Here is a 27697-nt window from a genome sequence, read left to right as displayed (position 1 = left end):
GGAAGGATTTTACCATAATCATCCTGATACACCCAGCCTGCCTCTGACACATGGAAGACATTGGGCGAACAGCTACTGAATTCATTCATTCAGCAAATATTTTAATGAACTCTTACCTTGCCAGTACTTGTTGATATCACAGCAGGGAACAAAACACACAAACCCCTGCCTTTGGAGACTGTAATTTGCACTCAGTGGAGACCAACAATAAACAGAAAATAAGAAGTAAACTATAGAGTATGTAAGAAGGTCAAATATGTTATACAAAGAACTAAAACAGGAAAATGGAATGAGGTGCAACAGTTTTAACAGAAGCTCACATTTAAGCAAAGACTTGAAGGTAGAGAGGGATTTAACCAACTTTATTTGGGGAAAAGAGTGCTCTAGTCATAAGAAACAGCCAGTGCAAAGGTCCTGGGGTAGAGGCATACCTGGTTTATTTGAAGAACAGCAAGAAAGCCAGTCTATTGTGAACAAAGGAGCACCTTTTAGAAGAAAAGACAGAACAGGTAATGGGGGTGGGTGTTGTTGGTGTAGAGATTTGCAGGACAGAGCAAGGATTTAAGCTTTTACTGAGTGAGATGAAAACTACTGCAGGATTTTTAAGAAGAATGACATGACCTGACATAGGCTTTCGAAGGGTCCATTTAACTAGTCAATTCAGTGAAAAGGGATCTGTAGGAAGGTCTGTAGGAGGGGAAGCAGTTAGGAGGCAATGACAATAGATGTCAGAGATGATGGTGGCTTGGACCAGCAATGCAATGAAGCAGTCAGACTCCGGATAGATTCTGAACAAAATTTTCTAGCATATTAGGTATGACATGAAGAAGGAGAAGTTGTGAGGAGTCAAGGTTAACACCGAGATTTCCGGTCTGTGTAGCTGAGAGAGAGAACTTGCCACTGGCTGAGGGGGGAGGACAGTGGGTGCACCCGGTTTGGGGAGAGATGCCAAGGCCACGTTTGGACATGCTGAGTTGGATATTTCTGTGAGCAGAGATATTGAGGAGACGGTGGAATATGTCTGGAATCCAAGGAGGAAGTGTGGGCTAGAGACATAAATTTGCAGAAACCAATAAACTCGAGACCTTATTTTACTCTTTGGATTTTATCTCCTCAACAGTAAATTGAGGTGGCGGGAGAGGATATTAGGTGAGATATTAGAATAAATGATTATCTACAATTCTTCCCTGTGCTAACAACAGACATTTATCTAAAAGACAATTCAGCAGCCCATGCTGCGCACCTCTTTTGGCATTCTGCCTTTGCTGGCCTCTCTGCTTCTGATTCCGTTTTTCAGGCTTCTGCAAAACATCACTCAAATAACGAGCCCCGATGCGAAGGCAGAGCCAGCTGGCACCTCTTGGGGACGCAGGCTCTGGCTAAAGAGGGGACACAGCAGGCAAAGGCAGGTACAATTGTTCTATCACCAGACAGCAGACCCAGAGACAGCGGTGGCTGCAGAGGACAGGCTTGAGGCTGCCACCTTGCAAATGAAGCCAGTGCTGCCCAGCAGAGGCACAAATGACTTTATCCTTTCCAGCACTGAGCAGGAGGCTCTTAGCAGGATCACCTTAGAAGTAGGATAAATATATGTCCTGCTTTGCCCAGGGCATCTGTATTGGTGCCTGTTATTCCAGTGTAATTATTCAACAGTATCTCCTTTTGCTCTCAAAATCATCCCGGCTTGAATAATAAATTACATGGTCACCTATCTTATAAGCTTGTCTCTTAGCATCATTTCCCCACGCCACCCCACCCCCCCGAAAAAGCCCCAGCATTGTCTTTCCCTGAAGATCCAGAACTTTCTAACTTTCGAACAGCTATGAATTAATTCAATGTCCATCGGCCAACCCTGGAAACACAGCAAAAGTTCCACAGTTTCTTCTCCTTGCTGCCCCCACTGGAGAGGGAGGGAGAAGGACCCCAGCAAAGACCTCTGCATGCGACTCTCCTTAAGAATCACTGTGGTGGGCCAGGCTCGGTGGTGGCTCACGCCTGTAATCCTAGCACTCTGGGAGGCCGAGGTGGGCAGATCCTTTGAGCTCAGGAGTTCAAGACCAGCCTGAGCAAGAGCGAGACCCTGTCTCTACTAAAAATAGAAACAAATTAATTGGCCAACTAAAAATATATAGAAAAAATTAGCCGGGCATGGTGGCACATTCCTGTAGTCCCAGCTACTCGGGAGGCTGAGGCAGGAGGATTGCTGGAGCCCAGGAGTTTGAGGTTGCTGTGAGCTAGGCTGATGCCACGGCACTCTAGCCTGGGCAACAGAGTGAGACTCTGTCTCAAAAAAAAAAAAAGAATCACTGCGGTCAATGCAATTTTCTAGGCTCCTGGATCTCTCTTCTTTGAGTTCAACCCTCCTAAGAGCACGGTAGCTGACAGTGTAAACGTCTTAGGTGACCTACATAGTGGGGATCTAGAACCACACTCCCTGGTTCTACAACAATTCAGGCCATTGTTCATTAACAACCTTTCTTTCCACTCATATAACAAATATTTACCAGATGCTTCCTATGTGCAGGATACAGAAAAGAGTCATACATTAATCCTACCCTCAGGTCTAGTATAAAACATAAACATGTGTATGCATTCCCATGACTTGATGCAGAAAGTAAAAACACACACAAAAAAAGGTCTCACTGATCAGAAAGCAATCTGATGATATAAAATCTTCCTCTCCTTCAAACCAACATTTTGTGCATTGATTATTCACTCCACAAACATTTGTCCAGCGCCACTAATAGAGTGCCAGCCACTTGACATACTTTATCTTATTTAATCTTCACAGCCATACTCTGAGGTCGATATTACTATATCAGCTTGGTAGATGGGAAGCCTGGTGTTCAGGGAAGTTGGATGCCTTGCTGAAGTGCATGTGGTTGCAGAACCAGGACTGGAACTGAGGTCTGTAGGCATGCTCTTTCCAGATGCCATCTCCACGCAAGGCGCTGCTGAAGCCTTCTGCCCCAACTCTGCTAAATGTGAGAGTTGGCTTCACAGAACACAGCTGCTACCTTGTGGAAGGACCCTCACCCACTTCTTCTTGGAGTGAAAGCAGAGCTGGGATTAGGGGTGGGCGGGTGGGGCACTGGTCTCAGGTGTGAGACTTAAGGGGGCACCAGAAACCTCAATCATCATGATCATTAATATTTAAATGCAACAATTGCAAGTTTGTATCCTCTGACCAACATCTCCCGGTTTCCCTCATCTCTCAACAAACTTTCGGTTTACAAGAGGAATGAGTTCAGGAGACCTAATGCACAGTGTGTGGCTGCAATCGGCAATAATGTATTACGTTCCTGAAACTTGCCAAGAGAGTAGATCTTAACTATTCTCGCCACACACATGCACAAAGGTAACTGGGAGATGATGGATACGTTAATTGTCCTTGATTGTGGTAATCATTTCACTGTGCATCTGTACATCAAAACATCACATCATGTACCTTGAATATATACAACTTTTATTTGTCAATTATCATTCAATAAAGCTGAAAATAAAATTTTTAGAATTGGCAAAGTACAGCCCTTGGACCAGCTGCCTGTGTTTCTAAATAAGGCTTTGTTACATTTCACGCATCAAGACAGGTCATATCTCACAGGGCCGGGTACTTGGTTTCACTTGCAGAAAAGAAATTTTCTTTGCCTTTTTCGCCTGGAGGACGTGCTTGTCTGTAAATAAAGGCCACATGCAAATAAAGGGCCCGGACAGTCACAAAGAGGGACACCTGAGGCAGACTGCTCTCCAATTCCTCCCTGGAGCCAGAGCCACCGAGGCTGATGTGATTTTTCAAACGTCAACAGGAGACAAGCAGCCAGGGCACCAGGAACCCAGGCAGAGGAGGGAAGAGGCTGGAGGACAGCGCACGATGGCTCACATCCTGATTCCCCGGAGGGCTGAACGCAGCCACGCCGTGTGAACACAGAGGGACCCAGTGCCATCCCCCCCATGCACAACTGTGATGTGAGCTGTCACTGTTTTCTTGTCCCACATACCCTCAGCGACCTGGGCCCCACCATCACAGGCAGTGACTCCAGCTCAGTGCAGAGCCGCTATTAACGGGAAAGGAGAGAGCTGGGGCCCCCAACAGCCATTTTTAACTGTGGACATTATTGCTCAATTTTGAGCTGCACCCAGGGACTCATAAGAGGAAGACATAATGCTTGTTTGTGGAACTTTTATAGCTAATTGACATTTTTTCAGTGCTCCCCCGACAGCTGTAGTTACTCCTGATTGGAAGCGTCACGAAAAGCATCAAGTTGGACACTGTCTCCAGATGGGGCCATATTTCTGATGTACCACCGAAAATAAAAAAGAATAAATAAAAAGCCGTCAAAATAAACACACTCAAAAGTGATAAAGAGGAACTGAAGTGATTGGCAAAAGCGGTTCTTTTTGTGCAGAAATAATGGATGCTATTTTCATACTAATTGAGGATGTTTTACTCTCTGTAGCTGTCAGACATCCTCGTTTCGTGGGAACATTTTCCTCCCTCCTACGTCTGTTCTCTGCTCTGCTGAGAAAGGGGAACATGTAAGCAAATTTCTCCTGTCCTAGTCAACGAGTCTCTTCCCAATTATAGGTTCCCAGAGTCCGTCCTTGGTGCTAACAGTAGATGCCTGCTGTCCTGGCTGCTCCAAGTCAAGTTCACGAGACAAACAGGATTAGACTCAAGCTGAGAAATTAACTAATGCTAAGAATTCCACTTTCATCTCTGGACATATTTGGGTACAGATTACCCAGGAAGATTAGTAACTAGGATAGTCCAAGATATACCAGTTGAAGGCGGAAATCACTTGTCATAAACGCTAGTTTGGGTTTGTAGAGATTATACTGAGTGTATTATATAATATGGATCCACTTCCTGCTGGCTTCATTCTATTTTCCTTGACTCCAAAAAGCCACTGCTGCATGTAGCATGAGCTCATTAGAGAACATTATTTTCAGGACAGAACACTGCAGATGGCAGGCCGCACTATGCCAACCAATTTTTCTGGTTCCATGGATGAATGTCACATCTCACCTACATAGAGGTCTCCTAGCCCATATACTTCCTGATTGAAAACATAACTCATGGCAAGTATAAAAATCATAATCATACTTGAACGGCCACATTTTACAACCAGTGTCTCTCTACCAAAAACTGGTGTACTAAAGGCATAGGAAAGTCTGTCAGGAATGTTCTCAAAACCTATGTTCACTTACTTTATACATAATTTGAAAGAAATGCAGAGATCCGACTGCTAAGCCAAAGCAGTAATTAAGGAAAAGGGGAGGGGTTTCTGGAAGCAAGCACAGTGACAGCAGAGAGATGGTAGAGAACAATAGCAGGGCAGCAATGGAAAATATTTTAAATTCAAAATAATTAGATATGAGTATTCCATGAGCCTTATACACTAAGTCAACCTAGCACAGATGCCAGAGCCTGTAGGCATCTGTGACATACCAGCCAGTGTAGGGCATGTCCCTGAGCCAACTAGGAAGTTGTGTTCTGGTGCTCTGTGTAAGAAGCAGGAACGAATACATTTTAGAAAAAATTAGAACCCAAATGTTCATTATTTTCATTATTATTATTAGTTAAAGGCAATGAAAGGATAAACCCTATGTATCAGGCTTTAACTGCCCAACCCTCCCCCCACACACATATAGTTTTGTTACTTTTCCACAATTGCCTCTCTTTGTTCAACCTAATATAAATGCATTTAGGTTTTGTACTTTGGGTTTTCATTTTCTTATGAGGGCTTCCATGTCATGGAAAATTTATATAAATTTGTATGCTTTTCTCCTGTTAAAATGTCTCTATGTCAATTTTATTCTCAGACCCAGCTGAAAACCCTACAAGAAAAAGAGTAAAGTTTTGCTCCTCATAGCATAAAGATCTTCCTTATTATTTCTTAAGGCTCTTGGTATTCTATTCATGGATGTGCCATAATTTTTTTAACCAGCCCCTCAATGATAAACATCTTGGTTATATAAAAATATTTTACTATTATGGCAACTGCAATAAATAAGCTTGATTTTGCATAAATTTGTACATGTAAAAATCTCTGAGAGATAAATTCCTTTGAATGAAATAGCTGGCTAAAATGGTAAGTGCATGTGTAATTTTGATAGATATTGCCAAATCACTCTTCATCTAGCTTGTACTAATTTAAACTCCCTAAAACAGTATATAGGGGTGCCTATTTCCTCACACTTTTGCCAACAGAGTGTATTAATATACGGTTTACCTTTTCCAAGATAATAAGTGGGAAACATCTCTGAGTAAAATTTGATTCACATTTCTCTTATTTAGAGAAAATAGCACCTTTTTATATAAGTACCATTTGTGTTTACTTTATTCTGTGAAACATATATTTATAATTTTTTCTATTTATTCATAGGAGATCCTTATATATTAAGATAATTCTCTCTTTATTTGAAATGTTCATCAGAATGGGCTTTAAGTAGCTTTCAAAATGTATAAAAAGAAAAAGAAGCCCAACTATAAATATGACCCAAGAGGAATGGAAACATACAAAAGAGACAGAAAGAATTAGGAGGGATTAGGATAATTACACTAAAAGGGAAGAAAGACAAAGAATTCCTGAAAGTTAAAAATTGTAAAGTGGAAGAAAGAGATAGCCACATCCTATAGAATAGGAAAAAATAATGTTTGTTGATTAAGATAGGCTAAACAGCTGTAACAAATGTATCCAAAAATGCAACAAATCAAACACAGTAGCAATTTATATTTTGCCTAGTAACTGAGGGCAGGTGGCTCTCCTCAATGTGGAGATTCAAGGACAATATACATCCCATAGTGTCTCATTGCGGTCTGTATCCACTTGTGGAAAGAAAAGAAAGTATGGAACAGGTACACCCACTTCTTAAAAGCATTGGCCTTGGCCAGGTTTGGTGGCTCACACCTGTAATCCCAGCCCTTCGGGAAGCCGAGGTGGGAGGATCACTTGAGACCAGAAGTTTAAGTCCAGCCTGAGCAACATAGTGAGACAATGTCTCTACAAAGAACTTTAAAAAAATAGCTAGGTGTGTTGGTGGGCACTTGTAGTTTTAGTTACTTGGGAGGCTGAGTACAGAAGGATCTCTTGAGCCCAGAAGTTTGAGGCTGCAGTGAGCTATGATCATACCACTACACTCCAGCCTGGGTGACAGAGTGAGAACCTGTCTCTTAAGTGGGTAGCCGCTTGCCATCAACAACTCTGTTACCATGGAAGCGGGGAACAATTGCCAAGGACATCTAGCCATCTCCAACACAACTGGCAAAAGACACAAAGGAACAGATTGGGCACCCAAGACTTAGAGAAATGGGGACAAAAGGCACTTGTACTAAGCAGAAGCCCTTACCTGGCTTAACATCCCAAGATCTAAGTGGTCACAGGCTTGTGGACCGCCCTGCTCCTGGGAGCAAGGGCAGAGCTGTCTGTTCCGCTCCCTATTTTCTCCTCCCTGTCTAGAACACTGTTCCACAGCAGGTGCTCAACAAACACCTATTGAAGAAGCAGTTTTACGCCAGAGAAGAACAGAAGCTGAGACAGAAGGGTGGGGACGTGCACTGCCTTGTCCAAAAGCTGCCTTTGCAGCGAGCCCGGAAGGCAGCTCCCGGAAGCTCAAGCCCCACCTTGCTTTTCCGAGCCACTCCTTGGTCTTGGCTCTGGGATTTTCTCGTTTGACTTTAGGGACTTCTCAGCATCTGAGCTCAGACTCTGTATTTCCAAAGAAGCTCAAAGGACTTTGTTACCAGCCCTCAGACTCCTAAGGAATTCTCTCTAAAAGTCCTCGTTTTTAGTATAATACAAGCAGGAAATAAATAAATAACTTTTATTATTTTTTATTTCTCTCCATGCCTCCAGCGACTCCTCCCAAATTCTCATTCCTCCTCTGATCCCTAACCCTCAAAGAAAAATGTAAAAGGCTCAAACAGAACATGAGCTTGGAGAACTGGCCTTCCTATTCCGGCCCCCTCATACAATGGTCCCATCACACAGCATGATAAACTGAGGTGAATTTATAAGGAGCAATCAGATTCAATCCAATCTAGTCATAAATATTTCAGCCTGGGGACCTACAATTGTAAACTCAGGCTCACAACATTTATAACAAATCTCCCGGCTGCTGGCACAGTCCCCAGAGTGACCGTCTGTACTAGTACAACGGCCACCAACAGAGGGAGCCTCTGTCTCATCGGGAGACCTATGTCTGAATTTTTAATGTTTAAATTTGAAGTGGTATGTTTTATACAGAGGAAGTCATCAAAGCTGTATGAAGCAAAACAAAACAAGCCGAGGCGTAGCTTGTTATAGCAGAGTTGACACAGTGCTAATGATGTCAGGGTTTCTTCTGGAGAAGGAACCAATAGAGACATACTCATGGCTCCTGCCTTGGCTCTGCTCTCTGGATTTGGGGCTCAGGGATTACTGAATTACTGAGCATTGCTGCGGACCAGGGAGAGGCCAACAGAAAGTGGGAGCAGAGCAGGGGACATTTCAAAGCATGTGCTGTGTCTCGAACTCTGTAGGGTTTCTGATGTGTACAATATTTAACCACCACCAAAAAAACCAAAAACAAAAACAAAAAAACCGGAAGGCCCCTTCCCATTCTGTACGCCAGGCAGTGAATGTACCTGGGTTTGAACAGCTCTATGAAATATGGATGCAAAATCGGCTCCAGAATCCTTTCTTAACATCCCTTGTAGTCAGATGAATTCAGAATGTTTCAGATTTGGAAAATGACATGTGATTCAGTGACCTGAGATTATGTGACACCCCATTAGGGTCTGGGGTCAAACTCCACTATCATTTTATGGGAATATTTATGCAGCAAAACATAGGAAAATTCTCACTGTGAGGGATAAAGGAAAATTATAAGAAACCTACATCACTCTGGTCAAGTTTTTCCACCTAATGAGTTTGCATCAAACTTAGAAAAAAAAGTTCTGATATCAAAGCATTCTTGACATTGGAATCATGAATGAAAAATTATGGACCTTATTTTTCCCCTTCCTAAGTCATTTCCTACCATCCTTTCTTCTTTCATTTCTTCTTCCCTCTCTTCCTTCCCTTCATCCTATAGTCCATTCACCTTTAATGACTAGACTGTGTTCTGTGAGATAACAATAATATTTTTTATCTACAATCATCTCCCTTCCTATCTCAAAGAAGTCAACAAACAAAAAGATTCCATGATCAAATGATTTGGAAAACTTTTTGGATAAAAAAGTTTCTTTACTGCAATAACTATAAAAAACCCTTACTGTTATAAAATGCCATGTTAATTTCCAAAAAAAAAAAAAAAAAGGGAGGAGAGATATATGTATGTGACCATGGGCAACCATGGTAGCCTTTGAAAAAACTGCCTCTCTCTTAAACGATCCATGGAATGAGCCCCTCTATGTAGTTGGTCCTTCCTCATCCCATTTTCATGTCCAGAATTTCAGTCCTCATTCCATATATTAGATTGGAAAAAAACTAGCCAAGATCTCTGAAGATCCCTGTTGTAATGCTGAAAACTGATCCTTAAGTTTGTCCAGAAAGATTCCCTATTTTAGGGATCTTTTAATGCTAATATCATAAATTTCTTAATAATATATAATAAAGTAGAAGTTCTTTGTTAACACAAAAACTGATTTTTCTACTTTTGCTTTAACACTTTATGCATCACAAATGACTCAATCATTTTTTAAAAAAAATGGTATGTGGCATTTCCAGAGTGATTTATCACCACATGTAGGGGAGACAGGATGTTCTAATAAGGATTCTGGTTGGAAACAGAAATTCATTCAGGGCTTTGTAAGTGATATGTTTAAATCAACATTACTGGAGCATGTTATCAGTTGCAGGGTTCACGTTTTTGGAAGGGCTGGTAGTGTGGTTCAGTCCAAATCCAAAAGTCTTAGAACCAAGGAAGGTGAAGGTATAATTTTCAGTCCAAGGCCAAAGGCCTGGTAACTAAGGGGTAAAAGGGGCCACTTGGATAAGTCCTGGAGTCCCAAGACTGGAGATCCTGGAGTTCTCATGTTCAAGGGCAGGAGGAGGAGACTATCTCAGCTCCAGGGGAGAGAGGGATGATAACTTTTTCTCTCCACTTTTGTACTATTTGGACCCCCAGCCTATTAGGTGACATCCACCCACATGTAGGGCACATCTTCTCCACTCAGTCCACTAACTCACACACCTGTCACCTCTGGAAACACCTGCACGGACACACCCAGAAGTAAAGCCCTGCCAGTTCTCACGAGGTCTTCCTTAATACAGTCATGTTGACACCTAATATTAGCCATCACACTGGATGCTGCTGCGAACACATTTTCCTGATGTAATTAAAGCACCTAATCAGTTGACTATGAATGAGAAATTGTCTTGCATAATGAAGGTGGGCCTGGCTGAAGCTACTGGAAGGCCTTAAAAGGAAGGCTGAAGTTTCTGAGAGAGAGAGAGCAAGAAGGAGAGAGGGAGGGAGAGAGGGAGGGAGAGAGGGAGAGAGAGGGGGAGGGTGAGAGGGAGGGAGAGAAGGAGAGAGAGAAGGAGAGAGAGAAGGAGAGAGGGAGAGAGAGAGAGTTCTATTCTACCCATGTTCTTCCTTTCCTTAATGCTGCCCGGTGGATTTGAGACTCGCTTAGCCATCCCACAACTGTGTAACCAGTGCCTTATACATAGACTCCTACTCATTCTGCTTCTCTGTTAGAAGAACATCACTCCCAACAATGCAGCTTCTTGTCCTGTCCTCCCTAAGAGGAGATGGTCTTAGGCCCCTGAAACCACTCCAGTGGCCACGATGCCTGTACTCCAGGACTCCATGGGCCTGGATTCTGAATCCTGTCCCTGGGTGGGGTGAAGGGAAAGAATAGGGAGGAGAGAGAGGCTGGGCCAAAGCCAGGCCTCTGGAGGGCTGAAGGCAAAGAGAAAGCCAGGCCCACTCACCTCGGCCAGTGTGATGGAGGGTCATGGAGGAATGACCGAGTGTCAGCAGTTGGATCTGGGCCGTGAGAAGAACTTGCGCTGAGGCACCCCAGTGCCTACCTGCCCTCACCCCACATCTGTTTTGTTGTTTGCAGACCTAGCCCGTCTCTCATCCCACACAAACCTCTGGCTGAGAAACACCCCCAGCCCTGGGCCTCTGCCACGCCGCACCCTTCTCTCCCTCCAAAATCGGACTTCACACTCCAGTGTGCCACGACGCCCCCAGGTGGGGTCCACTTGGCTGCCGTGTGCGGTTTCCAGACTTCCTAGACACCCACCTGCCTCTCTCTCTTCCACGTCCCACACACGGGCGCATGCATCCAGCGCACCCAGAATGCCTGTGAGCCTCCGGTTACAAAGCATCCCTGTACTGTTCGCTCTGGCCTTTACTGGCCTTAGCAAGAGAGAGCAATGCATTTAGAAGCTGGGAAGCAACTCTCCACCTTTGGGGCTGGAATGGCACTCCAAGGAAGGTCAGTCACCCAAATCCTGACTTTTGCTTTCCTCTCAAATACTGACAGGCCGGCGGTCACAGTTTTAGAAAGCAGTGAGCTCTTTCTTCAGCTTTGTTTTGGAATCACGTTGCATGCCCATTGAATGATGTCCTGCTGACTTCATCTCTGCAGACACCCAGCCTCTTTCTTCCTACGCCCAAGAGGCGGCCCCAGCCCAGGCTCCCGTCACCTCTGCCCCCTGACTTTTCTCATTTCTTCCTCTGTGGCCCTTCAAGTCCATTTCCAAGGAGGAACCCCTTTTATAATGTTAAATCAGACATCACTAACCCCCATCCCAAACACACACACCCTGATTCAGTTTAATAGCCACTGGACATGCCGGGCACTGGACCAGGGGAACCAAAGTGGGCAAGAAGAATGTGGTCTTGTCCTCCCAGAACTCACCACTTGGGAGGGGTCAGCCAGGGAGACAGAAGCTGCCAGACAGTCATGGGATGCCACGGCATGTCCTACTGAGTGTGGGGTGAAGTCCAGCCCCCTTAGCCCAGGCTTGGCCAGAGCAGGCTCCACCTGAGGGGCCCATGTTGGCCCTGACACACCAAGCCAGCCTTACCTTCCTCTCCTGCCCTCAGGACACCTGGAGAGCCCCCTCTCTGTCACCTACCTGGCCAATTCCTTCTTGTGTTCCCAGGTGGAGTAGGATCTTCTCACCTCTAAGAAGTTCCTAGAAACCTGTAGGACTGAGAAGAAACCCTGAAGTCTCCTGCTGAAAGAACCTCGCTGACCTATTCTGGGCCAGTGGTCCTTGAGCTGCAAGATGGCGGAAACATGGACATTCGCAGGGATGGCACAGAGGAGGGATTGGGGAGGGGAGAGAAGAGGAGAGAGGGAGGGTGGAGGGAAGAGAGAGAGAGAGAGAAGGAACTGTGGGGAAGGGAAGAACATTCTGGAGCAGGCATGGCTGGGGAGCCACCATCCCTGTCCACACTTACTGGGCACCTGCTGGCCACCGTGTGCTGACCAGGAGGACAGAGCTTCCTGAACAAACGGGGTCTGAGCTCACACACTGGATTTTGGTGGCTGAGTTTCGGTTTTGTTTTTCTCCCATAGACTGTACCAGCTGTCTCTGATAAGAAGGAAAAAGAAATAGGCATGGTGTGGATCACTCAGTAAACACACGCCACTGAATACAATTACTATCTGTAAGGCATAATTCACAGACAGTACAATTCACCCTTTCCAACGTACAGGTCTGTGAGTTTTGACAAACAACCCCCCCACCCCCCCAGTCAAGATAGGGAACAGTCCTCTCACCCCAAAACATTCCTTCCTGCCACCCCTGTGCGGCCAACCCCTCCCCCACCTTCCCCCAGCCTCTGGCAACCACCCATCTGTTTTCTGTCCCTGTGATTTTGCGTTTTCAAGTTTGTCATATAAGTGGAATCTTACAGTCATTATATAAAATAAGCATCATGAATTTATTGCTCAACCTAGTTCTCTAATACTTTCCCCCTACTTTCTGTTGCTGCATTTTTCTTGGATTACCTCAGCATCAGCTGATGATACAACGTCATCTTCTTTGGAGAATCTAGAAAGATAAGCCGTACTTCCCTTGGCATCACAACTTGTGAGCGGAAATGCCTGGGGCACATCTTAGGAGGTCCTGGGGCAGGACTCTCATCTCCCCCAGGCCCACCCTCTGCAGTGGGTGTGGCCCATGGAGGCAGCCCTCGGGCCTCAGGCCTGGCACGGCCATGGGGGTGGGGTTGGTGACCCCAGGCTGGCCCGGCTGCTGTTTCTTCCCTGTCCCCACAAGAACACTTTGGAAAGAGTCTGTGTACGCCACAGTCTTAAGCTGAAATGTCTTTGTGACAAATTCACCTCTGCCTTTGATCCTCCCTCAGGGCGTCACGGGGGAGCTCAGGAAGCGGGAGTCGCCCCAAGCCTCAAGACACATGGCGCTGCCCACACTCTTCGACTCTGGGGCGCAAAAATGGCGCATCAGGCCGTTCCCTGTGTCCTCCGAGTCCTTCCTGCTCACAGAGAAGGAAAAAGGGGCACAACTCAAAGGAGTGGATTCTGAATTCCAAACTTCGGTCAACAGGGTGGTGGAGGAGGAAGATGAACCTAAATGCTTGCACACGTTCTCTGCTTCCTTTTCCGGGGAAGACTACTTCCTGTTCCCGTCAGCATCACCTTCGCCTCACTTCCGCCCCTGGCAGTGCAGCAGCTGGGTCCCATGTGCAGTTTGCCCGACAAGCTTCACCATGCTCTGACCCTCAGAGATGCCAGCTCCCCTCCTCAGGACCTGGGTCCCAGCCCCGCAGGACCCTTCCCTCCTGCTCAGAGGCGCCAGCCTCAGCAGCCGGCGCCCCCTGCTCCTTGGGGGGGGGCTGAGTTTCAGTGCTATGGGTGCTTGTCTTCCACGCTTCTATCTTAGTAACGCCCATCTCCTTCCCATGTCCCCCCAGCCCTAAAGAAGGCAGCTGCTTCCTGTAGTTACTACCTCTGTGACACCTTTGAGTTCCCTTTTTTTTTTTTTGCCTTTTCTGTTAACTGTAATTATTTTAAATTCTCTTTATGAAAATAAGTGGTATGATTTCTACCTTTTGCCTTCTCCTAACTCGCTCAGCGTTTTCCTCTAATCTAGGTGGTGGCAGATCTGACATCCTTTCTTCCAGCCAGGTGCAATGCTGCCCTGCTCATGTCCTGTGCTTTTCCTGGGAGCTTGGAGCATGTCCCACAAGACAGTACAAGTGATGTAATCACAAACACAGGAAAAATGCAAGAAATAGCTGGTTCCTCTGTCCTGGCAGCTCCCAGAAACACACAGTCCTTGCAAGTACAAAAACCATGCTAAAGTCATGCTCTTTGGGGTCAGCATGGACTGCAGCCCATTCCTCATCACAGTGGTGGCTGCAGTGGTACCTGCAGACTTGCCAGAACACATGGAGATTTTCCTTCTAAGCACTGAAGCCTGGTTCAAAGATGCAACAAGAGGCTTGAGTGCTGGTGGAAGAATGTTTGTGGTTTTCTGAGAAACTAACAGGGCTCTTGCCACCCCCACAGGTCCCTGAGACTGGCAGTCAGGAGTCCTGTCCAAGTCACAGAGGTCACAGCCCCTGTGTAAGAGGGTGGTGCGTGGAGATGGCGTGGCATTTTACTTGATGTCAAAAACTAGCATCGTGTGCAGCTAGAAAGCCCTGGAAGGCCCATGTCCTCCTTCCTCTGGGTTTTAACTTTAATAGATCTGTCCCTGGGCAAGAGCTACTCAGAGAGACTGCCTTTGAAGCGTCCCCACCTCCACCAAAATAAACTCTTGCTTGAGCACACACTCACAGAAAGGAGGAGTTTGAGGCAGAACAGCTGTGGGCATCAGCCTCAAAGGGCAGATGTGTGGGCCTGGCTTCGGGGGATGCACGGTGGGTGCTAAGTGCCCCCCAATCAGCCTGAGCACAGTTCCCCACCTCGCATCCTGCCACGCCTTCTCCTTACCTGAGATATGTCCTGGCCCTCAGGGGCCTCTTGCTTTTCTGGGAAGCAATCCTTGGCTGCAGCCACAGCTATCAGTGATGCTCTCATTGGTGGGGACTTAGAACCTTTTCTGCTTGCACCAAGCAGAGAAGTTAGTTCACTAAATAGTCTAGTGAATCAATGCATGAAGCACAACGGTACTTTTGACGGACAGGACTGAATTCATACAAACTGGACCATGCTGGCATTTCCTGGAGGCCCTCGGGTTGGTGTATCGACCTATGAGCCATGTGACCCACAGATGGTGACAGGTTTCACTAAACCACATTCCCAGGGAGGCCGAAAGGCTTTTGTGTTGTATTCTGGCAAAGGGGCTTGTCTGTAAACCCAAGGTACTTGGTGAGCAATGCATTTCTTGTGGCTCCACACATATATATTAATGTTAATTCATAGGCCATCCTGCTTATTCTAAAAACAACCTTTTCATTTATGGGCGAGGCTGGGATGCATTTCAGGTCCAGAAGGTAAAGAGCTGATTTGATGCCCCGGCCTTCCTGGGCTTAAGGACGTGATGCTCCTATGCAACTGCTAGTCTAAGTCACAAACTGAGCCCTGTGGCCAGAACATTGCTTCCTGACAGCTGTGCCTGCGTGGGGCTCCTTGTTCTTCCGTTCACAAAGCAAGTGGGTAGGAGCCCAAAGACAGGACAGCAACCTCTGCCTGCCTCTCCAGTCCTGGGGTTGTTCTCATGTTATAGCCAGGGCAGGCAATTTCCATTGTGCAAGGTCTTTCCTTAATTTGGGGTGATCGCTCTGCCCGCCCCAGATACTCATTCCTCATCTCTCAGGTCTTTACCCAAACACTGCTTCCCAGGGAAAGCTCTGAGCCTCCCAAACTGGATCATTTTTCTAGCGTGTGATCTCCCAGCAGCCTCTACTTTTCCTTCGTAGCATTTATCACAATTTGTGGTCACATAATTGTGCCATTATTGGTCCATCTGAGTGGAATGAGAGTTCCGCGAGGGAGGACCCATGGCCACGACACCTGCCACTGTGTGCCTGGCACACGGCCCCGTGCAGGGACACAGAAGATGCTCATGAGTGTGTCAATGACTGGGCGGTGGACTGCGGGGTCCGATGAGCAGACTCGTCCTCCAACAACAGGAGTGAGGAGCGCGCAGCCAGCCTGCTCGACATTCTCAGCGCCACGCTCTCTCTCGGCTGGGTCCTTGGCACCACATGTGGCCGGTGGGGCCACAGGCATGACCAGAGCTTGGTCTGATCCTTCATCACGCCCTGCAGGAGGAGGGGCTGGGGAGGTGACCATGACATGAATTTACACAGGTGGCTTCAAGGAGGGCAAGCATCCTCCATACCTTCTAAATGTGCTGAGGTCAACTTCAAATACCTTGGACAGCTCACTGTCCTTATCTCTTCCTCTCCCCAGCCCCCAGGGGTACAGGGTGAGAGGGGCCAGAGGGGGCGGCAGGCGGGGCAGGAGAGTGGCACACCCTGTGTGCTCACGCGGTGGGGACTGCTGTGGGGAGCAGGCCTGAGGTGTGCAGGGAGGTCCTCCCCGGGTGGCACCAGGGTCTCCTAGGCAGAGCTGCACACATGGACGGCAGACAGCAAGCTCTTCAGATGAGCAGGAACACTCCATACCCCAAACCCTCAAGGCAGTTCTGCACTCTTTGATGAGGAGTTCGTTATTAAAAACAAAACACAACTCTACACATGGGTGCGCTGGGACTGCTGCTCTTGTATCAGAAGGCACTGCAAACCCTTTATAAATGTAAACATGACCTTCTCCATTCACTTGTGAAGGATAAACAGCCAGGATTTTAATTACTCTGCAGCTGAAGGTTTGCACCCTCTGTGGATCAACTTTTCTTACCGCATTCACTGAAATCCAGCTAAAACACCACACCAAAAACGTCATTTATGACGGCAGGCCATCCTCTCCTTTCCCATGGCTTCTAGTTTCTGTTTTTAGGAGAAAAGCTAGCAGAGTTTATAAATCAATTAAAGTGCAATTATATATATATATATTCAAAACAACTACTATTAATCATCACCAACTGGTATTATTTTCACTGTTGATTCTTTTCTCCGAAGATGGTACTGGCAGCTTTGAGAAAGCAGTTGCATCCTCTCCTTCCTTCTGCACGACTGGAAAGGAACTGGGGAGTCTGAGAACAGCAACCCCCTAGGATGTTCATCAGAGAGATGCTCAGGCACAACTGTAAGTGCTACTGGAAAGAAACAAACACTTCTGCAAACATTAACTATGTATAAGGATTCATGACACTTTGAGGAAAATGACTCTGCTTTTAAACAGTGAAGATGTTTAACTATTTTCCATGTATGTTTTTTTCCAGATTTAAATTCTGGAGAAAGGCTTCCTTCCCTCTATGTGGTGACCTGCTTTAGTGTTACCAAATAGTTCCGTAATTCTAACCTTGTGGGGGGCTCCTTACATGTTCCTTTATGCATTTCCCATTTTGTACTCGTTGCACTTCCCCTTCTTCAACGTAGAGACATGGCTTGTGCATCTTTTTGCAAACACATCCATTTCTCTCTCTGAATGGGGAATATTCTGCTTTTTCAGCAATGGAGCCGGGGCAAAACCACATCTATGAATCTCAAACTCCCATAGAAATCAGTGTAATCAGAGGTAATCCTTAGAAAAAAGTCTATTTCACTTTCAAATAAAGGGGTACCAAATGAGCATAGTCAAAGAAAGAACATTTTGCATTTAGTCATTTTTCAAGAGATGCACAGAACATTCTAGAAAGGCATGAGATAACCTTAGGAGACAGTGCCAGAGCCTAGTGCCCATAGCTCTATAGTGCTAAGTGCATGAAAGTGCTATTTGTAGGTAACAAGGATGAACTCACATTCTTGAATTCCTTCAGTTCAGTCAATTATCTTTTTGTCCCTCCAACCACTTTAAAATTTCACATAGTTCTACTGGATCCCTAAAGAATCATTTTGAAGGTAACAACCTGGCCAATACCAACATCACCCCCCACCCACTCACTCCAAGGCATCACTGTAGAATCAATTTGAAATAGGATGCTTTGGAAATCTGAAACAACGCCAGTTTCTTACAACTTGGAAATAATTCCCTATGTGCAAAATTCCAAACTGAGTACCACAGAACCATTTCCCATCTAATGCATTGTCATTAGAAAAAGCAGTCTCAATAGAAAAAAAAAAAAAAAAAGTCAATAACCTGGTCCTTTTTTTGCATGTGGAAGGAGCCTGGTGTGAAAAGGCAGGATACACAAGTCTTAATTTGTTGAGAATGAGTCTCCAAGTAGACCAATAGTCTTTAATCAGTTTTCCCAAAACATAAATCACCTGTTGGTATAATTTAAGTAAAATTGAAGCAGTTAATTTTTCCAATGGATTTATTTTACCTAAATATTCTACTCCCCTTCTTTTATTTAAAATGATTAAAAAAAAAAAAAAAAGACCTTCCTATAAAGTCCGAACCACTCCTGTAGGTGTGGGTAGAAATTCAAGAGGAGAAAAGTCTCACATGGCAGAAACATTCAACTGGGCTGGGCGTAGTGGCTCATGCCTATACTCCCAGCAATTTGGGAGGCTGAAGTGGGAGGACTGCTTGAGGCCAGGAATTCAAGATTGGCCTAAGCAACAAAGCAAGACCCCATAAAAACAGAAAAATTAGCCGGGCATAGTGGTGCATACCTGTAGTCCCAGCTACTTGGGAGACTGAAGCAGGTGGATTGTTTTAGCCCAGGAGTTTGAGACTGCAGTGAGCTATGCAGCCCGGGGAGACAGAGTGAGACCTTGTTTCCGCTCCATCCAAGAAAAGAAACGTTCAACTGTTAACTAATGACACCTCAAGACAACACTTACAGCATTTGTAAAAGAGTGTATTTGAAAACCTAATACTGCTGTTTGGAACAGGACATAGTTGTCATCGATCATGTCAGGCTTCAATCATTACCCACGTTCTTTTTGAGGGGATGAGACTTGCCTCATGGCAAGCTCAGAATATGAGCAGTAAGGAGCCACTTCACAACAGAACACTGCTCTTCATCTGAGAGCTCGTCTGAGGAGTCAGGGGTCTTGTGATCGTGTGCTGTGTCCAAGAGAAAAAAAATCTTGCCTTTAAAAGCTGAACCCAGAACACCAAGGCGCCCCAGCTCCGAGGTGGGAGCTGCAGCTCCTCAGGAACCCCCCCCCCCGCCAAGTTCAGGAATGTTCTAAGCCGTGAAAGCTCCTGTTTGCTTTTGCCCAGACTTGTACACATCTGCTGTCCAGAGCTCTGAGTGGATAGGATCAGGGACTACATTGAACATCGATAGCTCTTTCTGCATAAAAATGTACACACAAGTGGCTTTGGGGTGGAGGTATCTTGTTCATGCATCTTAAAAAGCATCCCCCAGTTTTGGCCACAGGATCTTCTAGATGTCAGTCACTGGGGAGCCAGCATGACTTGGTTATTCCTTATTCACATGCCTACTTTAATCACAGGCCTAAGTTTGAATCTTCAAATTCAGAAACAGCAAGGCCAGGGTGGGAATCGGGCTGACAGTTACTGTATTAGTGATACTAAACAAGTTTGGTGCACATATTTATGGTATAAGACCGAGCACGGAATGCGAAAACTACTCATAAAAATTCTGTTTAAGTTTCTTTGATTTGTCCAACTGATTACAAAAGTATTTATCAGTTTATGGCACTTCAATCTGAATTGCCTCAAGTGTTCAGCTTGGCATTACTTTGTTATTTGAAGTACTTGAAAGTAATAAAATACGCATTTGCTAATTTTCTTTTACTCCTTTAAATTAGTCCAAATCGATGAAGTTTCAATTTTGTCATCCTAACTCTGTCATCTGTCTTATGTTCATTCCAGAAAGGAACTCCATTATTTGTTTAGATGTGACTTTTCATTTGCTTTTCAACTTTCCCTCATGTTTTATTCAGACTCAGCTGCCTTTAAATAAGATGGGAAGTGTGTATTTCACGCCCACACACCAAGGACTGTAGCTGGTCCAAGTGGAATCATTTATTCTTCTGCTGTAACCAGGGGCCAGAAGGGAACCCAGGGAGGAGTATCCAGCCAACAGCTTTGTTGTCAGATGGGGAGACTGAGGCCCAGAGAGGAGAAATGACTCATGTTATTGCTGCCTTTAACCAGAGCTTGCTAGTACGCAAACTCCAAACCAAACTGTAATTACTTAAAGTGAGGATTAGAATCAAAGGATCTTCTGATTCTTGCACTTCTTACAAACACATGTCTATTTATTCTTGCTAAGCATCCTGTGTGATTTTAACAAAACACTTGCCATAAGGCCAGTCTCCAATACAGGTCCAAAAGGGCAAGAGATAGATTATCTGGTCAGTCGAAGAAAACCATTTAGTTTACTCAGCAAATGAGGGATGCTCTTTAGTGCTTAGAGACTCCTTTTAAATAAATGACCTATGGTTAATTATTATCTCCCCAGCTTTTATCCTTTAATCTCTAGCTTGAAATTCTCTGGTAGTAATTGCTCCTAAACCTATGCCTGTAATCACAACTGCAGACAAAAACAGTTCTTTCTGTAGCAATTAAAAAAAAGTCCTCATTTTTTTTCCCGCTAAACTATGATATTTAATTAGTGCAATAATAGTTTTCCTCCTTAAAGGGATAATTGCATCTTTAAACATATTTTTCAGGTTGGAGAGCTCTGTTGTGCAGGCACATTCTAGACGACTTAATGTAAACATGTTCCGTTAACCATTCATTTATGACTTCAAACATTACTATAACTGCATCTTCTGTCATACAAATGTTAAGTTATACATTATGTATCTTTCCAAGCACGAGATCAATTTTTAAACAAACCAGTAGAAATGATTATGTCACAAACTTAAACTGAGCTACAGAGTAGATTTCATAATTTCATTTAATATTGATAGCAGCTCAATTTAAATTTTGAAAAAGCAAATACTTTTAATAAATTTGGTGTGATTATAAATTTTGATACAACTATTATACAGGAGTGTGTACATATATAAATCTATATGCAGAATTATATACATTTCAATATATACCACATATATATTTTTTCTACTCACATTTTTCTCTTTAGTAAAACAAAGCAGTTTTACTTTATATAGATGTGCAAATGCTACATTACGTCCTGAGTAATTTAAGAGATCATTAATAAATTGCAGTAAATTCTACTTTTTCTGCTAAAGATCCAGTAGATTCTTTAACAAAAATGTGAACAGAAAAATATTTAAAAATATGCATTTAGCTTTGCGCTCATTTTGTGCTTAGCAGAAAAAGCTCGAGAATGCACAGTAGCATTTATGTTTGGGAAAATGGCCTTGGATATTCAAGGTTAAACAAATATCCTATTTGTAGGGATTTACAGAAATTTTAAGTGATGCCGTCTACATCCAATTTGTCAAATGGGGAAGACTCTAGTCATGATTGGACTAAAAATCCTTTGTGCAGAATATGAAATTCTGTGTAAACATCAGTGTGTAGGCATTATATAAAAGTTCTGATTCAAAGGAAGGAAAGAAGAAAAAATACAATGAAATAATTTAAAAAGCGTTTCTTGGGGTATAGCCAGCCACATGGAAGGAGTATAAAAAATACGGGTGTATTTTGGTGAAAGAGGAAACCAGATGAAAGTCATTTAAGGGTGGTCTGGTGAGCCACCCACTTTGGGAGGTCCCAGGTTGGCTTGGCTCAGGGAGCCCCAGATAATCAAGCCACAGCCATCTTGCCACTGCGCCGCGCAGTGAGGAGGAAGCGCTATGGGAAAAGGCCACATTCAACCTCAATGGAGCAGTAACAGCTCCCTGCCAGGGTCACCATGGTCGGCAGGCGAAGCGTCCCATCCCCGGACTCAGGCACTGGGTATGAAGACGTGAGGCAGCCCGGATCCTTACATGGGACGCTGTCCTGGGCCTGAGCCCGCTTCGAGGAGAAGGCACTGCTGTGTGGGTCCCTCCGTCACCCCCGGCTCTACCCCGTCCCGTGGCTGCTGTAGTCAAAGACTCCCTTCTTGAAGAACGGTGAGAACTCACAAATGGTGTGTTTGGACAGAGTCAGCCCCACCTTGTCGATGTGCAGGGGAGACGTCGCGGACTGGAGCATCACGCTGAAAAAGTCCCTGAGGTATTTCTGAAGAAGAGACGAGAGTTAAGAACACGGTCAAGACACTGCGGGATGGAGGCGAGGAGATGAAATGTCCAGGAACGACTTCCCATCCACCCGGGAAGCGCTAACTTTGTCATTGGAACTGGCACGCGCAGAATGTCCCCGACCCCCTTAGCTGCCGACAGACCATCCAAGAACACAGAGCCACAGCACACCTACACACAAGAGAAATTTCTTTGGCTCAGGGCAACATTGCCTGAGGTCCACCTGTAGACAATGCCCTGGGTGCCTGGCACAGCGGATCTGCTTCTCAGCAACAGCGTCACTTGTTAATACTCTATTTTTAAAAAGTCATTTCCCCCTCAAGTTACTCATTAAATAGAAAGATGATTAAAAGAAAAAAAAAAAAGGCTGGCCATCTGTACAATGTTAAACGTGCTGCTTATTGTCATTTTGAAATTGCATAGCCAGTATCTGCTATGAATCCTTCTTATAAAATAAAGGGAAAGAAACGTTAGGGACAAGGCCAGTTCTAGGCACTGGTATTTACAGATCTCTCTGCAAACCCTACCGTCACCAACGAAAAGGAATCCTTACCAAGATTAACTGCTCTGGACCCCTTGTTCCCCCAACCCCGACACGTGTCTGTCGCAACGTCACCCGCCTTTTCTGGCGCGGAGGAGGCAAAACATGTGTGAGACGAGGCTCTGAGACGCCGGGGATAAAATCAGACGTGGGTGCTGGAGGGATGTGTCAAAAGAAAGAGGACGCGAAAGAATAGTGCATATATTCTAGGTCAGGCAAATCTATAACGCAAAATGGGGCAGACGGAAGGGGTTAGACTTAAACCTTTATTACCAACTCGGTGCGTTTAAAAGATATAAACAATCCTGGCACAATCTTCAAAATTAAATATAATAATTCTGGACTTGGAGTCATGATAAAAATGAGTCTAAGAAACATGATCTAAGCCTAGAACAGTGGTTCCCAACAAGGAGCGATTCTGCCCTGCGTGGGATGTTCAGCAATGTCTGGAGACATTTTTGACTGTGACAGGGAGGGGTTGGGTGGTGCATCTAGCAGGAGGCCAGGGATGTTGCTAACATCCCATAATGCACAGGGCAGCCCCTACGACAAAGAATTATCTGGCCCCAAATGTCAACAACGTCACAATCGAGAAACGTTGCCCTAGAAGAAGTAGCATTTAGCTGCCTCTCTGAATTGCCATCCTGAAATTTACTTCTGAGAGAAGACACTCTGCTCAAGGAAAATTTGTTAGCTACTTTCTTTGAAAAAATAAAGATTACTAATAACCTTTGTATAATAACTTAGTTTCTAAGAATCTTCTAACATCCAATTTTGTATACTTTATGTGCACACTAAACTGCACATTCTTGGAATGTGTAATTTGATGAGTACTGGCACGTGTGAAACCACCACCAAATCAAGATAACCAACATGCCTCCAAAGTGTCCCAAGTGACTTAATTTTATGTTATCATCACACTCTGCCTAGAATTACAGCTGCTTCTTGTAATCCCATTTCCTGGTGGGCAAGCTGCTCCTGGAAAAGGACGGCAAGGCTGGTAGTCAAGAGGGAAGAACTTGAAAGCAAGTGTTTTTTTTTAACTCAGACGGTTTTCACATTCAATATTCCTACCTTACGGATCTCACGGTAACCTCTCAAGAAAGGATGCTGAAATTTTAATCAGGTAAAGGTAAGAAAGTACCAAAACCCAACTGCTGAAAAATGAAGATCTTAATCTCAAAACTTAAGAGAGGCAAAAGTCAACTCGAACGCAGCTTCTCTGGAGGAAGGGGTCTCTGAGAATATCAGATTTGGAGGGACTTGAATTCCGCCAAACATGGTTACCAGTAAATGTCGTGGACTACGCTCGACCAGCCAGCGCTCACCATGAAATGTAATGTGCACGACTGATGGCTTTTAGACGATCAAGAGTGAAATGATTTAGAACAAGAAAGACGAGGAGCCTGCCCACGTGTGCACGGAGCTGCAGCTCTCCCATGGTGCAACGCTCGGCTGGAGCGGGACCTGCACAGGCATCTGTGCAGCGGGACCTGCACCGAGCATCTCGGTGGCTCCCGCGTGGCTCCCGCTTCGGGTCTCCCACAGGCTGTCGTTAGCCAGCAGACTAATGTTCACCACGAACTTGCCTTCGAGATGAACCCTGACAGTACAGGAGGCAATTTAAATCTGGGAACAGATGCTGCATCAACATTTGTCATAATTAGTTCACAAAGTAGGGTCCCTTTAAAGGGCCAATAACGCCTAAAGGGTATAATGAAAAGAGAAGTAAAAGTTAAAAATATAAATAAAAAGAAAAAGAGAGGAAGTATTCAAGATGCCTTCCCTGCCAGAGCACCACTGTAAAAAGAGAATAATAAATCAACTGCAAGTAATGCCTTTTTCTTTAAATAAACTCATTAGTATGGTTTGATGAAAACTCCCAATAGAAAGACCCGATTTGACTAATTCTAAACATTACAGAAGAGTTTTTCTCTTTGCAAAATAAATCTCTGCTTAAGGAGAATGAGGCAGCTTTGGCTTCCCTGGTGCAAAGAAATTATTTTATTAGGAAGTGTTCTTTGCTCTCAGGCGACCTCAAAGTGCTCTAAAGTCTGTATGAAGAGGCATGACCTGTGTCTAGGGCCACATGCTTAGAGTGGGCTGAGCAAACCGTGGCGGATGACAAAACCAAGGGACAGGGGCTAGGGCTGGGGACAGAAAAGACAGAAATACAATTCCAGAAGGTTCTTGAGGTTACAGACAGCATCTTATTCTTCTTTGCAGCCCCCCCCCCCATTATCGGGGACACTGCCACACTCAGGAAAGTTGCCGAGAAGAACCCTTGATGATTGATTTTGATAAGTTAATTTTTTAAAACTGAGGACTATGCACAGGAAACACCACGATCAGAAGTGTACAACCTACTGCATCTTCACAAAGGGGGCACACCTATGCCGCTGGCATCCAGATGTCAGTGACACAACACTGCCAGCCCCCGGGCAGCCCCCCCAGTGCCCCTTCCTCCAGGTACCATCCTTCCATCAAGGGCACCTGCTATTCCGACTTGTGGCACCACAGTCTTGCCAGTTTCTGAACTTCATGTTAACGGGATCACTCAGGATACACTCTCTTTTGTGTCTGGCTCCCACTGCTCAACACCATGCTCGTGAGATGCATCCACACTGTGCGCTGGATAGTAAATAACCCCGGATAAATGTCTAGTACATTGCTTATGATTCTGAATAGCTAAGAATAGTAGTTGTGGCTGGTTCAGTACCACCGTGTGTTCTGCGTGTAAACAACCAATGGTCACTGCTTTGGTCCTTTTTTCTGAGCTTTTCCTCAATAAGGAAATCTACTTCTATTACTGTTGTCTGGTGAGTCAAGTTTATCACTATCCTTCCAGTAGAGAAGTCTCCCCTGAGAGTTTTGGGCTCAACCCAAGATCAGTCGATGTACCAGAATTCTGCTATTATCTACACGTATATTTCTATGTTTTTACATATATTAATTATCCTTATATACAAAATTCTTAACAACGCACATATTCATTTCAGTAATTTTTGTTGACTGTGCTCATAGTATTTTCCACAGCATCAGTAGCTGAAGGGAGAAACTTAAAGTCCTCCTGTCACGGCTGTCCCTTTTTGATGATCCAGAGACATCCCAGCCCTCGTGGGGTGTGAAAATTAAGTCGAGAAGCTGAGCTGCATCCCCGGGGCAGTGCACTTCATAACAGAGTACTGCAGAAACGGAAGGACATTAGGCGTTTAAGTGACTTATCAGGGTCAGAAGGGCAAAGCAGGAAAAGGATTCGTGAAATCCAATATCCAATTTCTGTTTCTGCCTCTCACATGACATTTTCCCCATCTTGAAAAGAAATAAAAGCAGGCATATTTAAATCTCGGTAGCATGTCAGGGACCACAGAAGGCCTTCAGCTCTTGCTCACCCTGTGGACTGTGTCACACCTGAGTCTCTGCTTTGTCAAACGCCCTGCATCAAGGCCACCGAGAACTGCAATTGCGCCCTCTAGGGTTGTGCAATGCTACGGCCCCTGCCTTGGAACCTGGGAGGAGGAAAAGCAGATTAAACCAGATCCTCTTTCAACAAGATGGCAAACCAGGAAATGAGACCCAATGGCAGAGGAAGAGGGGGCTAGGAGAGGGTCTCCTTGAGAGTGAGTGATCACAGGAAGGGAAAGAGGCCTGGAGAGAGGGGGCCACGGAGAGACAGAGGGGACTGTCTGGGGGCTGCCCAGAGAGGAAGGGGCAGGATGGTGGGGAGAACAAAAGAGGCAGGAGCCCCACAATGCCGGAGACAAATGCTCAGGATTTATTTGTTTACCGAGTTGGCAAATAGGATTTAAGAATAATAAGAAATGTATCAGACATTTATCTGGGTTATTTACTTTCTGTGACTTGGACCAACCCTGAAGCATAAATAATGTGTTTTCTTATCAATACTTTCAGAGAATCAAATTTAGATGGCTAATCTTTAAGGTATATTTCAGTGCTGCCACCGAGTACCTCGATGATATACGGTGCCTTTCTTCTACGGGTTCGGGCATGCTTTGTAGCTCGGAAAAGTCACCCCATGCAGGGGCAGTGAGCAAGGGTGGGGAGGGAACTGGGAGAGAAGGACCCCCATGCGCCTGTTCCAAAGGAAGTGAGATTTTTAAAATCCCCCTAAAACAAAGACAAAATCCCATAGGGGGCTATGAGCTTTTAAAGTAGAAGTTAAGAGAAACGAGCAGAGGGATGAGGAACGTGCCAATCATCAGAGACACCCTACACGTGGGCTGCCGGCTGTCATCCACAGAGCCTGTCACCCCTGCCTCTCAGTCGGCCCCCCAGCTGACACCATTGTCTCTCCCTGGGCAAGGCCGTCCACACCAGGCATCTCAGCTGCCTGGGCCAGACACGCTGCGAGTCCCGGGCCTGATGATGCTCTCATGGTGACCAGTGGGCACTGGGTTCTCCAGCATTAATGTCCTATGTGAATGTGAAGAAAGACTTCCTCCCCTGGGAGGCTCACACTCTCAGCTCTACGAATGCTCTGATGTCACATGACGGCCCCAGGGGGCACTGCCCTGCATCCACTTCCGTGCCCAATTGCACCCAGATGCCCTTCTGGAGAAATAGCCCTCCTGCCTCTGGGCACTGGTTATCCGGCTGACTTAAGGCAGAGGGCTGGCGAATTTTTCCCATTGATATTCTGGACTCCTCACAACCAAAGAGATAATCGAGCTACCACTAGGAATTGGGGGGACCCAGGGGTCCTTTGGAGAAATCACCTTCCAGATTATGCAGCTGCTATTATGGAACATTTTCAAGAGTGTGAGAAATTCAGGAACTTCACCTGGAAAAGGGGCTTTTGGTCCCTGTCCATCTCCAATGCTGGAGTTGATAACTCCATCTGCTTACGATGGCCACAGTCATTTTCTACATTTACGATCAAGTTAACGAACAACATTCCCCAGTGCTGGCTGGGGACAGACATCAGTCAGGAATCAGAAGAAACCTTCCTTATGGACCACAACCAAGTTCCTCCAGAGCTAGTCTGTGGTCAGATGAAGGCATCTGCCCACAGCGCTCTCCTGTTAGGAAGAGGTCAACCCTAGCAGGCTTTCCAGAATAACATTTCAGGTG

The 27697-nt window shown here is 45.3% G+C and overlaps 1 protein-coding gene across 3 annotated transcripts in view; it reads right to left on the bottom strand.

Moving 5' to 3' along the window:
- Nucleotides 1-21455: 21455 nt before the first annotated feature.
- KIF16B (kinesin family member 16B) overlaps nt 21456-27697 on the bottom strand; it is a 280434-nt gene continuing 274192 nt past the window's right edge. For all 3 annotated transcript variants that reach the window (XM_076010916.1, XM_020282007.2, XM_020282009.2), the window contains one exon: nt 21456-22045. In XM_076010916.1, coding sequence (XP_075867031.1) covers nt 21887-22045 — 159 coding nt within the window. In that variant the 3' untranslated portion in view covers nt 21456-21886. The remainder of the gene's footprint in view (nt 22046-27697) is intronic.

Source organism: Microcebus murinus, chromosome 16 (genome assembly GCF_040939455.1).
Source record: "Microcebus murinus isolate Inina chromosome 16, M.murinus_Inina_mat1.0, whole genome shotgun sequence".
Classification (NCBI taxonomy): Eukaryota; Metazoa; Chordata; class Mammalia; order Primates; family Cheirogaleidae; genus Microcebus; species Microcebus murinus.
This window is presented reverse-complemented; position numbering and strand designations above follow the sequence as displayed.